Source organism: Alosa pseudoharengus, unplaced genomic scaffold, assembly GCF_046254945.1.
Source record: "Alosa pseudoharengus isolate Yale_2024_CS ecotype anadromous, Long Island Sound unplaced genomic scaffold, YU_APseudo_1.1 YU_APseudo_1.1_scf_6, whole genome shotgun sequence".
In the NCBI taxonomy this organism is placed as follows: domain Eukaryota; kingdom Metazoa; phylum Chordata; class Actinopteri; order Clupeiformes; family Clupeidae; genus Alosa; species Alosa pseudoharengus.
The window spans coordinates 10,673,515-10,687,780 of record NW_027468848.1 but is presented as its reverse complement, the minus strand read 5'-3'; the positions used below and the strand labels follow the sequence as shown (position 1 = coordinate 10,687,780).

The 14,266-nt window shown below is 41.9% G+C and overlaps 1 protein-coding gene across 1 annotated transcript in view; it reads right to left on the bottom strand.

The window, feature by feature from the left end:
- Positions 1–2,903: 2,903 nt before the first annotated feature.
- Positions 2,904–14,266, bottom strand: part of LOC143106489 (tripartite motif-containing protein 29-like) — a 49,348-nt gene continuing 37,985 nt past the window's right edge. Inside the window, exons 3-4 of the mRNA XM_076270768.1 lie at positions 6,953–7,222; positions 2,904–3,128 (exon numbers count right to left, since the gene is read on the bottom strand). Of these exons, the coding sequence (XP_076126883.1) occupies positions 2,904–3,128; positions 6,953–7,222 (495 nt within the window). The remainder of the gene's footprint in view (positions 3,129–6,952; positions 7,223–14,266) is intronic.

Genomic DNA, 14,266 nt, shown 5'->3' with positions numbered 1-14,266 from the left:
GAGGCATTTTGCATTTTGTGTGAGCAATTGTGGGTTTTGTGTGTGAAGTTTTGAAAAATAGACACAGAGTTTTGAAAACGTGTGTAAACAACTGTAAAAAACTGTAACCCAAATGCCCCAGCAGCAGCATGGGAGAGGAGAGCTTATCTGACAGAAGATCTGCATTGTCTATAGTGAGGTAATGTTAGATTACATTACAAAAATATCACCATGCATTCATAACCTCGTGATTCAGTGAGAGTGATCCCAAAACATCGGAAAGTATGTCTTTGTCACATTTCTGTATTACATTTTGTCAAGATGAAAAATCAATAGCTAACTGTTTCCAACTGAACAGTGCTTATAGGTAATTAGTGAAATTGTAAAGATGTGTTGGCTAAATGTAGGCCTAACAACATTTCTGTTGACTTTGTTTGATTATATGAAAATGGATGTTCTATGTTAAGTTTGTCATACTCAGGAAATCCTGTAATTTGTTGACAAGTACTGTCTGCTGTGTTCAAACTTGGTATAAAAAAGATTGTTTCTATCTTACTACTTGTATTTTTGGATGAAAACATAACCATATGAAGTAATATAGAAAATTGTATTATATTGAACTATACAGTATCTTAATGAATTCCATCAAGTCAAATATCCTACAACCCCAAAACAGAAAAGTTGGGACGTTGTGTAAAATGCAAATAAAAACAGAATGTGATAATCTTGTAAAACCCATTATTAGCAGCAAAAAGGACATAGACAACATATCAATGTTGAAAATGAAAATTTAGACTATTTTATGGAAAATATATGTTAATTTTGAATTTGATGCCAGCAACATGTTTCAAAAAAATTTGGGACGGGAGCATGTTTGCCACTGTGCTGCTTCAGCTCTTCATTCAACAACATTCTGTAAATGTTTCGGAACTGAGGAGACCATTTGCTAGAGTTTTGAGAATTAAATGTTGTCCCATTACTCCCTGATATAGGATTTCAGTTGCTCAACAGTATGGGGTATTCTTAGTCATGTTTTTCATTCCATTCCGTGCAGACAGTCCATTTTAGCACCTGGACTCTTCCTCTATGGAGAAATAGTATTTAAATATGTGCAGAATTCATTTTGGCTTTGTTTTCCTGAAATATGCAAGGTCTTCCCTGGAAAAGACATTGCCTGGATGGAAGTATGTGTTGCTCAAAATCTGTACATCATTCAGAATTGAATGTGCTTTGCCAAATGTGCTAGATGCCCATGCTGTAGGCACCAATGCTCATCCACCCCGTCATAGATGTTGGGTTTCGAACTGACCACTAAAACAAGTTGGATAGGTTGGATACTTGGATAGGCCCTCTCCCCCTTAGCCCAGATGAGCCCATGATTTCCAAAAAGAATGGCAAATTTTGATTGGCCCAAGCACAGGACATTTTTCCATGTTATCTCAGTCCATTTTAAACTAGATCAGGCCCAGATAAGACGGTGGTATTTTATAGTTTTAGCAGTTACAATTTTGCCTGCAGTTTTTGAATTGAGTATCAAACTGTCCACATAGACAATGGTTATCAGAGGTTTTCCTGAGTCCATACAATTACAGGTCTGGAAACAGGTCTGGTGTTGATACAGTGCCATCTGAAATCCAAAAGACCACAGCCATCCAATTTGTTTTTCAACTCTTTCCCTCGTTTGCAAAGATTTTTCTGGATTCTCTGAATGTTTTAATAATATTATGTCCTGTAGATGATGAACTCCCCAAATACTTCACAATTTCATGTTAAGAAGCATTAAAATTTCATCATCTGTGCACACAGGTTTACACAGAGAGATGAATACCCCTACATTTTTACTTCTAAGAGACCCTGCCTCTCTGGGATGCTCTTTGTCATACCCAGTTGTGTTGCCAGTTACCCTAATTAGATAGATAGATAGATAGATAGATAGATACAGGGGAAATTAAGATGTCCAGCAGCAGTGTGTTGTCTACCAACAAGCATTCTCCCTGCAATACACTCATAAAAACCCTGATGACAACAGTTAATAAAATAAAAACAGTCACAAAACAAGTTACTATCATTAGTAGTAAATAATTAATGCACTTCAAACAGCTCCGTTATGTAGTCTTATGGCGGCCAGAACGGATGACCTCTTGAAACCTCTCAGTCCTGCAGCTCATGGAGAGGAGTCGGTCTCTGCGGCTGCTTTGCTGGGCAACCACAGTGTCATGCAACGGGTGGCTCCTGTTACTGAGGATGGATTTCATCATGCTCCTCATTCTTTCATCCACCAAATCTCCTACAGGGTCCACCCTCCTCCCCAAAATTGACACACACTTCCTGACCAGTTTGTCAAGGGGGTTCCCCTCCCTGGCTGTCAGCTGCCCCAGCACACCACAGCAAAGAACACTGCACTGGCCACAACTGATAAAAAAGGTACAGCATCTCATTACAAACTTGGAAGGATTTTAGCTTCCTGAGCAAAAAGAGCCTGCTCTGACCTTTCCTGTATGCTGCATTTACATGCAGTGACCAGTCCAGTTTATGGTCCAGGTGGACTCCCAGGTGTTTGTACGTCTGGACCACCTCAATGCCCTCACCCTCAATTACCACAGGTAGATGATGTGTCTCCCCCATGACGCCTCCCAAAGTCCACTATCTCTTCATCTCATTTAGATGTATTGAGGATAAGACCATTGCACCTGCTTCAGGTCGCAAACTCTGAGATAACCGTCCTGTACTCCTCCTCGTCTCCTCCCCTCACACAAGCCCCCACAACAGTGTCATCAGAATATTTTTGTATGTGACATGATTATATTCTGTGTGAGAAGTCTGATGTGTATAGGGTGAAGAGGAAAGGAGATAGTACAGTTCCCTGGGGTCCCCAATTCTTGTTTTCACGGCGTTCCCCAGTCTGATGTACTGTGGCCGCTCTGTCAGGTAACTGATGATCCACTCCATGAAAGCAGGCTCCATGCCAGGTTCTCGAGTTTGCCTCTCAGGATCTGAGGCTGGATGGTGTTGAATGCACTCCAGAAATCAAAGAACATCAGCCTCACATATCCATCGAGAAAAGAGATTGCTCGATGAAGCAAGTAGAGGACAGCATCCTCCACTTCCATGTTGGCTCGATAGGCAAACTGCAGGGGGTCTAGTGCCTGCTATAGTTGTGGGCCCAGGAGCCGGAAGAGGAGCCTTTCGAGGGTCTTTATAATCACAGACTGTAACAAATCCACAAACTAAAGATTTTTCACTTTTAAAATGAACTAGAAGCTGAAACCATGAGCAATGAATTGTTATTGACTTTGTTTTCAATGTTGCTTTGTATTTAAATATGTTATGCTCAGGGTTTCCGTTGTCCGGTAATTACCGGACATTGGCCGGAAAAAAAATGAAATGTCCGACAAAATTAAATCTCTCCGGTCAAATTGTCCGATTGAAATTGGCTAATAATCCCGTCCCCTAACGCAATCTGAATTTGAGAATAAGCTTTAATATGTAAGCCTATATTATCCGTCCTCTGGCTATGTTTTTAAATGAACAGGCTCTACTGTTTGAAAAGTAAGCTATTAAACAACACGCATAGCCTATGCTGCATTTCAAATAGGAAGTGCACGCTTAAAACGTCCATGTTAAACAACGAACAAATGAGTGAGGCGGTTCAAACATGGCCAGGCCCAGGCAGACTAGCCTTAAAAGTTTTTTCAGAGGACAGACGCGATGGATGATGATAAATTGGTAACGTCTGAAGCCTCAGATGTCCGGTCAACTCCACCAACACCAGATAAAAAGCAGAAGTGTCGGGCGTATCTGTCGGAATCAGTGACATTGGAAGTGGAGTTGCGGGGGGTGCGTCCGCTCCAAGACACTGTCATTCTCCGTGTACACTGGACATGCAAAGTGTTCTTTACCCAAAGCATACAGTAGGCCTATGCGTTCTCTGTCTATGATCTGCAGGGTTAGGGCCTCCTCGACGAGGCGATTACTGGTCCGCGGATAATTTCTGGCACAATTAAACGGTATCATTGAACCGCGGCCGAAAGAAAAAGAAACTGAAACTAAACATTTCCCAGAATAGGAAACATTTCTTAATGTATTGTTATCAAATAAAGAGGCATAGCATTAGGGGGTAGTGGTGTGAGCGCTCATTCTTGTGTGTGCACATCTGTGTAAGTTAAACAGTCACCACTGGAGATAACGTGGGTAGCAGCAACAAACAACATAGCCTTTTTAAAACAACGAACGAAGCGGACTCTTCTATACAGCCTGATTATGTCATCCTTTAAGCTACATAGCCTGTCTCCAGTTTTCCTCAATTTGACTAATTAAGAAGGGATAATAGGATATTTGACCGGCATATCATCAAAATGTCCGGAGAACGAAACCTCTGCCGGTCACTTTGACCGGCACCATTTTTTTCTAGCGGAAACTCTGGTTATGCTGCCCCTTTATGAAACACACAAGTTGTAGGCTGGGAGGGGGGTTGGTCTGATAATCGGACCAATGAAGAGAGACTGACAAGTTTTTGAATAAAAGAGAGCCGCAGGTAGAGGAGACAGGTGGGATTAAATGGAGACAGGTTACCTGGAAAGACGCTGTTACTTTTTTCCAATCGTATTTTTTGGGATTACTATTTTTTGGTGGACAACGTGGACTGTTTTTGGAGTGCAATCAAAACCGCGTACGTCTTTTTCACTTGGATTAAACACGTCGGACTGGGCATTTTCCTGAATATCGTAAACTTCTCAAACAAGGCTGCGGTGAGGCAAAGACTTTCTTTTTTCTTTATTTCAGAAGCAGGCGGATGCCGCACATGGACTGAGATTGTAAGAGACTGATTATTATTTGTCCTCGTTGAACTGTTGTGAAATTGTGTAAATTGTTGTGATTGTTTGTCGGGGTGCAGGGACTAAGCCGGCTGTGGGAGGGGAGGGTGGTTTAAAAGCTGTTTTTGACTGAAAGGGGGAGATTATTTGTTAAATGTTTATGGTGTTAATACACGGTGAACGAAAATATTGAGTTTTTGTTTTTGTATTCATTCAATCATTGATCAAGAAGTGCTGGGTGTTTGTGCGCCGCCGTGCGCAACATATGTTGATAAAAGAAACCGCAAATCTGATTGAGCGTTATGTAATAAAACCTTATCATAAAGGACGAGGGGAACATTACAAGACGTCAGGGCAACTGGTCTGTAATCCCGGAAGGTCCCCCCCCCCCCCTTAGGCACTGGCACAATGCAGGATGTCTTCCACTGCTTCGGCACCTGACTCGTCTGGAGGCTTCAGTTGAAGAGTGTTGTGAAACATTCCTCCTTATGTTTTCTTTATCATTACACAACTTTTCCAGCATGTTGTTACCCCCGTCCCAACTTTTTAAAAAAAACATATTGCTGGTATCAAATTCAAAATTAACACATATTTTGATATTTGATATGTTGTCTGTGTCCTTTTTGCAAATAAATATGAGTTTAAGAGATTTGCAGATTATTATGACCGCCGCGCAGCGAAGCGGCGGTCATATAGGTTTAGTCAGATTTTTTTATTTATTTTTTTTTCGCATGTCCAAATTTCCGTCAAGGATTCCCGGGACACTGTAAGACCGGAGTACACTAAACATGGTGGGCATGTAACCCCACATGGATAGCATGGAACCATCATTTTTCGTTTTGATCTGTAGCCCCCCCGCTGGACTGGACCCCCGAAAGGAGGGTAGGGCAGACACAGTTTTCTGTGAATATATTGAGAACCATAGGGCCTAGGATGACCAATTTTTTCCGCATGTTTGCCTCCAGGGGTCATCTTAACCCATTCCATGTGCACACATGTGCATAAACAGATACACATGCACACACATACTGTACATTCACAGTAATCATACGTATGACACATACTCACACAGTACGCATGCATGCACATGCACAAACATAGGCACATACACAAGCACGCACACACACAAACACACACACCCACACACATAAACATAAACATGTACACGCACACATGCACACAAGAATTTCTCAGAATTATGAACAGGCAAGATGGGGGTGGGGTTGTATAAAATTAATTTTACATGTGAAATCTATGAACTAATCATGTTTTGGTACTTGTTGTCTAGCAGATACCAGTGAGAATTGAGTGTGGATAATGCAATTTAGTGAGACAGTTAGAATCATATAGGCCTTTCAGCGTGATTTATTTTTGTGGAAAAAATGTGCTGGACTGGGCGGCGGTCATATTTTGTACCGCTCTGCGGTACATCTAGTTACATTCTGTTTTTATTCACATTTTCCACAACGTCCCAACTTTTCCTGTTTTGGGGTTGTATATTACCCTGGAAATCCAGAGTTCTCGCGAAAGCACAATTGAATTGAGTAATAGTGCACGTTACTTTTACGTTACTTTTACAGTAAACATTGGTCGTAGTGTTATCCAATTGCGTGCAGTGAGATTTTCAAATGCATGCTTGGTGCTGCCCCTTGAGTTGGGCCATTTTCATTATTTGTGGCCAGACCCTTAATCTTTCTAGATTACCAGGGTCTGGATTTTACAGGCTAGTTGTATATGACTTTAATAGAAAAATGTATTTGATGCATCGTGATGCATTGAGGAATCGAATCAAATCGCTGACATGATAATCGTAATTAAATCGAATCGGGAGATCAGTGATGATTCACACCTCTAGTGAACAAGCACAAATTGTTTATACAGCTGCAAAACTCTATTACACATGTGAATATCTTTTCACGGGTACAAAACCTTTTCCCAAAGTCTGCAGACATAATGGGTTAAATCAGTTGGTTTAGTCTGTGTAATTATGCATTAGTGTGTTTATGTATGTGTGCATGTCACATACATACTTGTACATACTGTACCTACTGCTTGTTAATAAGTACAATCACATCATACCGCACACATACAGATTTTTATCACATACTGTTCATAAGAGCATATGTCATATGTTGCACAGGAAGTTTTCTATTTCATACTTTAATTTCAGTTTCAGGAGTGCAGGTCAATGGTACCTTGAGGAAATGGATGTGATCCTCTGTGTGTGAAAGCTGTTTCAGTTCAACATCTCTCCTCTTCAGCTCAGCAATCTCCTGCTCCAGTTTATTCTGGAGTCCTTCAGCCCGACATACCTCAGCCTTCTCCTGAGCTCTGATCAGCTCTGTCACCTCAGAGCTCCTTCTCTCAATGGAGCGGATCATCTCAGTAAAGATGCTCTCACTGTCCTCCACTGCTGTCTGTGCAGAGCTCTGTTAGGAGACACACAAAGAGGAGGACAGGAGACACACAGAGGGAGGTGAAGCTGAAAGTGTTTCATGGTGTCAGTGGTTCTTTGTGTGCTGTAGAGATGACAGCACAGGCTCAGTTACTCACTGGGCTCACACCATCAGGGTGCAATTATAATATATTACTGCTAATTTAGACTCGTCTCACTCCCCATGATTCAGCATCAGGGGCGGTCTTAACATAGGTAGGCAGCTGCTTGGGGCCCCTCACCAGCGGTCATAGGGGGGGCCCCCAACCAACCTCAAAAAAAAAAAAGAAAAGAAAAAGCCCCTTGTCATCATGAACGCTTCAAAAGCATGGTAAATTGTATTAATATTCTTAAGAAATGTTGAAACCAGGGTCGGACTGGGAACAAAATTCGGCCCTGGCAATTTTCTCCTGGACTGGCCCACTACTGGACCAACGACCCCCACACACATAAGCCCACCGATACCAAAATCCCCCCCTGATTCCCCCCCATAAATAACAAACACACAGTATCATGCTGTAGCAACACTTCATAAACTGAACCCAAACATTTGGACTTATAGGTTATTATAATCACAATAACACGGGGGTCCGGGGGGGTCTCTCTGGGATTTTTAAAAAGAATTCTGGTTAATCACACTATTTTAAAGTGATTTGAGAGGGACAGGATTCAGGGATAGGCTACTAAAGACAGGCTCATCTTCTGTCTGTCTCACGTCATGTTACCCCATGCATTAAACCACATGTCACTGCTTGACTAAATGAAAAATATAGGCTACTGAACATGCATGGAGATCGTTATAGTTGACAGAAATTACAATTTGTGCCAACATGTTGTAGAAACACAACCACAGCCTTTACGCCTATTTGGTGCAAATCTTCTCCTTTACTTTGGCGATTCACATTAACTGTAGGCTGTCACCACAAGTGTATACTAAACGTTTTTGCCCAAGTTTGTGTGCCGTCATCACATTTTGCAAAATTAGGCTACCTTCGTTACTAACCTACCAGTTGATACTTTTTACGTGCATCGACTCGCGATTGATTGTGCATCTAATGTAACACTCGGTGGAGAGCAGTGTTGTAGTACTCGAGTCCGAGACTCGAACTCGAGTCCGAGTCATTAGCTAAATTTAGAGACTCGTGACTTGACTTGGACTTGAGCACTGATGACTCGAACTTTGACTCGGACTCGTGCATTTGCACTCGCGATGACTCGTCAAGGACTCGACTTTTTTTTGTAATATATCATTATATATATCAAACTATAATTGTAGTATGTCATTAGGCTATAATTTGCTATATAATTTTAATTATTCGTAATACTAATTTTAGTTCAAGGGAATGTTAGGCTACTGCTTCGCGTCGTAGGCTACATCGCAAGTCACATCATGTTCACATGCAAAGCAAACTAACGTTAACTTTAACACCAAAATGCCTGGAGATATATGGCCGCCGCTATTTCAATGTAGTAGGCTATTGCCAGGCAATATTAGTTCTCATACATGACATAACATTACCTAAGATTACACTCAGCCTAGGCTAAACAACACACACTGCTGCTGGATAGCTGATCATCGTGACTTGGTGAACAGTGTTTTCCCTGACTGACGCAAGAAGCGAGGTTCCATTCATTCATTTTCATTCGGGGCGTGCCCTGCCGTGCTTCAGTCTGTTAATTTGCAGCAGGCTATTATCGGATGAAAGAAAAATAAACTAAACGTTTTCCCGATCAAGATATAGCATACTTCTTAATTGTGGTGTCATAAAATATAGAAGTATAACATAATTGCCTAGTAGAGTGTCCATGTAGTGTAAATGTAGGCCTAGCCTACGTGTCTGCGCAAGTGAAACTGACAAACTGAACCTCTCGTGAGTAGGCCAGAAACAACTATATTTAAAACCATGAATGAACTGGATTACTGTTACTGTTCAAACGAGCGATTTGATAGCCTAATCCACTGCACGAAAAAAAAGGAAATAGCAACGTGTTCTATTTCTTACAGGTGAATATCGTAGCAAATAGTATGGCGATGGCAGCTTAAAAAACATTTATTTCACTCATCTCGCTGAAATGAACGTGGCCTGTTGCACAAATAAATTAATTAGGCAGATGATCTACATCTTCGTTAACCTAAAGCTAGTTTTCATCTCTATTGTTGACGTGAAATATGTCTCCATAGTGGCAGTGAAGTGATAACATAATTATGCAGTTGCCGGTAGCCAGTGTTCACGTCACGGGAGTCAGAAAGAAGCTACCAAGACGGGCCCTGCTCTGTTTCTGTCCCTCCCAAACTGCGCTAAAATTGTGTAGGCTATTTAACAGCCAGAATTTAAAAAAATGCCCTTTTATGATCCACACTACCTCTTACAAAATAGGCCTATTCTAACGTTCATCTAGCTCTTGTGAAGTATGAACTTCTACAACACTGCCTATACAATTGTCAGCAGTCAGTAACAGCATAATGTGACTTAATGGCCTGTGTGATTGGGATGTGGATTGCTCATTTATTAGGCCTATAGGCTATGGTATAGCTATGGTATGGTATTCTCTCCGATATAATAAATACAACACATTGGGTTTGGCAAAAAATTTGGCAATACTACTTTCCCACAAGTGATGGCACCCCTGCTTGGAGACAGAAGATTGTCCGTTTTGCTTTTAAAGATTTCGTCTGCAATGGAAAAAAATGGAACGACATATAGGCTATGCTTACTTTAGTTCTGGACTTGATCAATAGGGACTCGACTCGGACTCGACGTGGATCAATAGTGACTCAACTCGGACAAATCCACTTGAGGGTTGGGGCAGGGGGGCGCGATCATAACACACACTGAACCTGTCATGAAGAGGCCAAAATGATTGACCTGTCACCCCCCAGTCCAAATGGATGCAACTGCATTTAGGTCTACATGACGGGCCGCAAATAGGCTAAATAACTTAAAAAAAAAAAAAAAATCCCGGAGGTCACCGGCCCACATGTGGACCGGCCCACCGGGCATTTGCCCGGTTGTACAGATTACCAGTCCGAGCCTGGTTGAAACCAATGTTCCCTCTAAGCTGCGCACGTGAAGTGGCCGCGCAATAGATTTTTCAGACTGTGCACATTTTTCGGACCGCACAAACAATTTTTTTTTCAGGGGTTAAAAATCTGAACATCAAAGGCGATGTAGGCTAGGTAATAAACATTAAAAATACTGACATGTCTGACAACCAAGCCGGATGTACGTTACAATGTTTACATACAAAGTATCATTTAGGCTACTCCAGGCAGGCCCTATGATGCGAACTTCTGGGTACTCAGATTAGGCAGGCCCTGCTCCAGCAGTTAGCGTAGCGTAGGCTACCATCATGGCGAAAAGGCAGAGCAGATGCCCCAGAAAATGGTCTAACGTTTAAACATGAGTGGCTAGATGAAATACTCCAAATTGACAAAAAAGATGGTCCAGGTAGGAAAAAACTTCCAGACACGAAAGGAGTGGCGTGATCTGCAAATTCTGCTCGGAGGCAAAAGCGAAAGGAGAGTTCGCTCGTGGGAAAACTTGGTCTGAGTGGAAGCTTGATTACCTAAAGCGTTATCTGATACACAGAAAGTCCATGTAGACGCATTGAAAACATTAAGACTTAAACATGGGAACTCTATCGATCAAATTCTCCCTGAGACGAATGAATCCCGAGAGATGAATTCTGAGAGCACGATCCGACCCTAAACAAATAAAATTATTAATCGACAATGTGATGCTAGCAATTAACACAAACATGTTATCAGTTCAGGATACACGATCATATGGCACAATGCTTGTGCTTAACTGAAGTGTAGAGGTGTACGCACATCTATTCAAATTTTACAAGTGCTGGATATTGGGAATACTACGTAGAACACAAGAAGAGATATCCGCACACTGTGTCTAAAGCCCCCAATTTAATGGTGGATGATGATACACAACGTTTCAACCACTCAGGTCTTCGTCAGGTGACAATGCTTGTGCTTTACATTACGTTTCGGAAGCAAACTGATTTCAGTTAAGACAGTTTTTGCTGGAATCATTCAGCTTTCAGGATGCCCTGCAGAAAACATCCTTGATGCCATTGCCAAGTTCTACGCAGACCATGCGCTATACATGAACAAATGGTAATGTTTACTTCAGATGGTGCTTAAAGGTTGTATCAGTGATTACGGCGGAACTTCTCTTCTGTTGATGTTTAAACAAAACAGAGTGCTAGCTCGCTACTCCCTCCTGTGCAATTGAAACTCTCCTAAACGCGCATCTCTGCGTCTGCTAAATCCATAACCATAACCATAACCATAACCATCTCGTCGGTTATTGGTTGGAACACTTTATTTTGCCTTTGAGTGGTTGCCAACACTGTTGGTAGCAATTGTTTTTGTGTACAGATCTCGGAGCCTAGGCTGCCTACAGAGACGCGTTTTTTTGACGGCCTATTATGAGAATGATCATTTATGTCGCTGATATAAGCCACATAGCCAGATAGGCCTATCTTCCTCAATGAAATTCAAATGACATCATGTTTTGTAGCCTATATTGTTGCAAACCACTCCAGTTATAAAATTGTGGCTACCTTTAGGAAAAATGACACCATGTCAATTTAATAGGCCTATTATTGTTAAGCACTGCATTGGCATTTTTCTTTCAATTAAGTTCCACTTATACCTGCAGAGAAATTACTAAACACCTTGGATACTTTTATTTTATATATATATATATATATATATATATATATATATATATATATATATATCATTATCAGTCATAACCAGTCATAACCTCTCTAGACCTTATTGAAGTTCAACCAAAGATCTTTTAAGTTCAACTAAACTGACTGGTAAAACACCATCATTAAAATGTCCAACCATTATAAATATCAACCTTCTTAGACATATTGATGCATTTGCTGTTATCTCATTGAATTCCCTATGGCTAATGCAGGCTCGTGGTCATTTTCGGCAATTGCTCACAGACACAGTGCTGAAATGTGCACTCAGAAAACAAAATATTTGCTCAGTGCTCAAAAAAATTAGAGGGAACATTGGTTGAAACCTCCTAGGGGAGGCTTTAACATGTAAATGAAAATGCTGTGAGTTATACAAATGCAAATCAGGGTAGCAGGGGGAGTGAACTGTGCATGCTGGCATGACTGTGGCCTTTGGTCTTGCTTAAACAGTGAATGTGTTAACCACACAACTCCCAGCAATACGCTCAACAGGCAATACGCTTTTTGTTGAATGAAAATATGTATAAACCCCAATAATCAAGTAATAATATGTGTGTATATATGTGTATATATATATGCACATTCACTGTCCTTTCCACCTGATGACCCCTTGGTTTCAGCACGGATCTCGGATTGCCTCTCAGACATAGCTACATGGATGAAGGCACACCACCTCCAGCTGAACCTCTCAAAGACTGAACTGCTGGTCCTCCCAGCTAAACCTACCATACACCACGACATCAACATCAAATTTGGCTCTCTGTCTGTTTCACCTACCAGGTCTGCAAGAAATCTAGGAGTTGTTCTCGACAACCAACTAAACTTCTCAGATCATGTTGCCTCAGTCGCCCGGTCATGCCGTTTCGCACTCTACAATATACGGAAAATCAGGACTTACTTAAATCAAGATGCCACCCAACTTCTGGTTCAGGCAATAGTCATCTCACGACTCGACTACTGCAACGCCCTCCTGACAGGTCTCCCAGCCTGCGCAGTGAAACCACTTCAGATGATCCAGAACGCGGCGGCGCGCCTGGTCTACAACCAACCCAAGAGGGCACATGTTACCCCGCTACTCATCCAGCTACATTGGCTACCTATGGCGGCCCGCATCAAATTCAAGGCTCTAACGCTTGCCTACAAAGTAGTCTCCGGTTCTGCTCCCACCTACTTGAATGCCTTCATACAGACATACGCTACCTCCAGACCGCTGCGCTCCTCAGACGAACGACGTCTAGCTCTACCTCCGGTACGCTCAGGCCAATCCAAACTTTTCTCATCTGTTGTTCCTCGCTGGTGGAACACACTGCCAGTTCCTACAAGGGCAGGGACATCCCTCTCCATTTTCAAAAAACTCCTGAAGACCCAGCTCTTTAGAGAACATCTCCTCTCATAGCAACACTTACAACAAGTCTTGCTGATCCTAGCACTCACCAGCCGTCTTAAACTGACACGTAACTGTTAAAAACAGCACTCACTGATGCACTTATTCTTACTGTACTCTATTGTTTTTTTAAATTGTCCTAATATTGTTGAGAATTGCTCTAAACTTAAACTGTTTACCATGTTGTTAGTCGCTTTGGCTAAAAATGCGTCAGCCAAATGTAATGTAATGTAATGTAATGTAATATATGCACACACATTATTACTTTATTATTGGGATTTACATTTATTATGAGCCAGGCAGGGTGACCAATAGTGACAGATCTGCCAACCAATCACGAGTGATTTTTCTTGTTTGAAAGTTGTGGTTTCATCCAATACTGAGTAAGGAAATTCAAGCCTGGCCTGGTGTAGCCTGGCCTTAATTGCCTTCCTACGTACTTCCGCTCGATTTTCATCTCCCTCCACGACTCCGTCTAGGATTCCGGCCATTGGCCTCGTTCGCAGCGGTAGATTCGACTCCGCGCCAATCAGCGAGCAGGAGGCGGGAGTTGTGAGAGACGACGTCGAGATTCTGCGCTGTGTTTGAATTGTAGTCCTCGAGGAGTTTGGCAATGGCATAAGTTAATGAAGTAATTCAGTCCGTGCTGGCTACGCTTCCAAATATTCAGGAACTGAACTCTGAACAAAAGGAGTGTTTAACACATTTTATTTCGGGCAAAGATGTTGTGGCCCTACTCCCTATGGGATTTGGGAAACGTTTGATTTGTATCGCGCAGTAGCCTCGATATTAAATTACAGCATGTGCGGCAGACCCGGTATGAATGAAGCGGCGTGTTTTCAATGATGATCACATCTAGCTTTGACAATTGTGATGATATTGTATCGCCGAGGCTATTTGCCCCCGTGTTGGGCTTTCCCC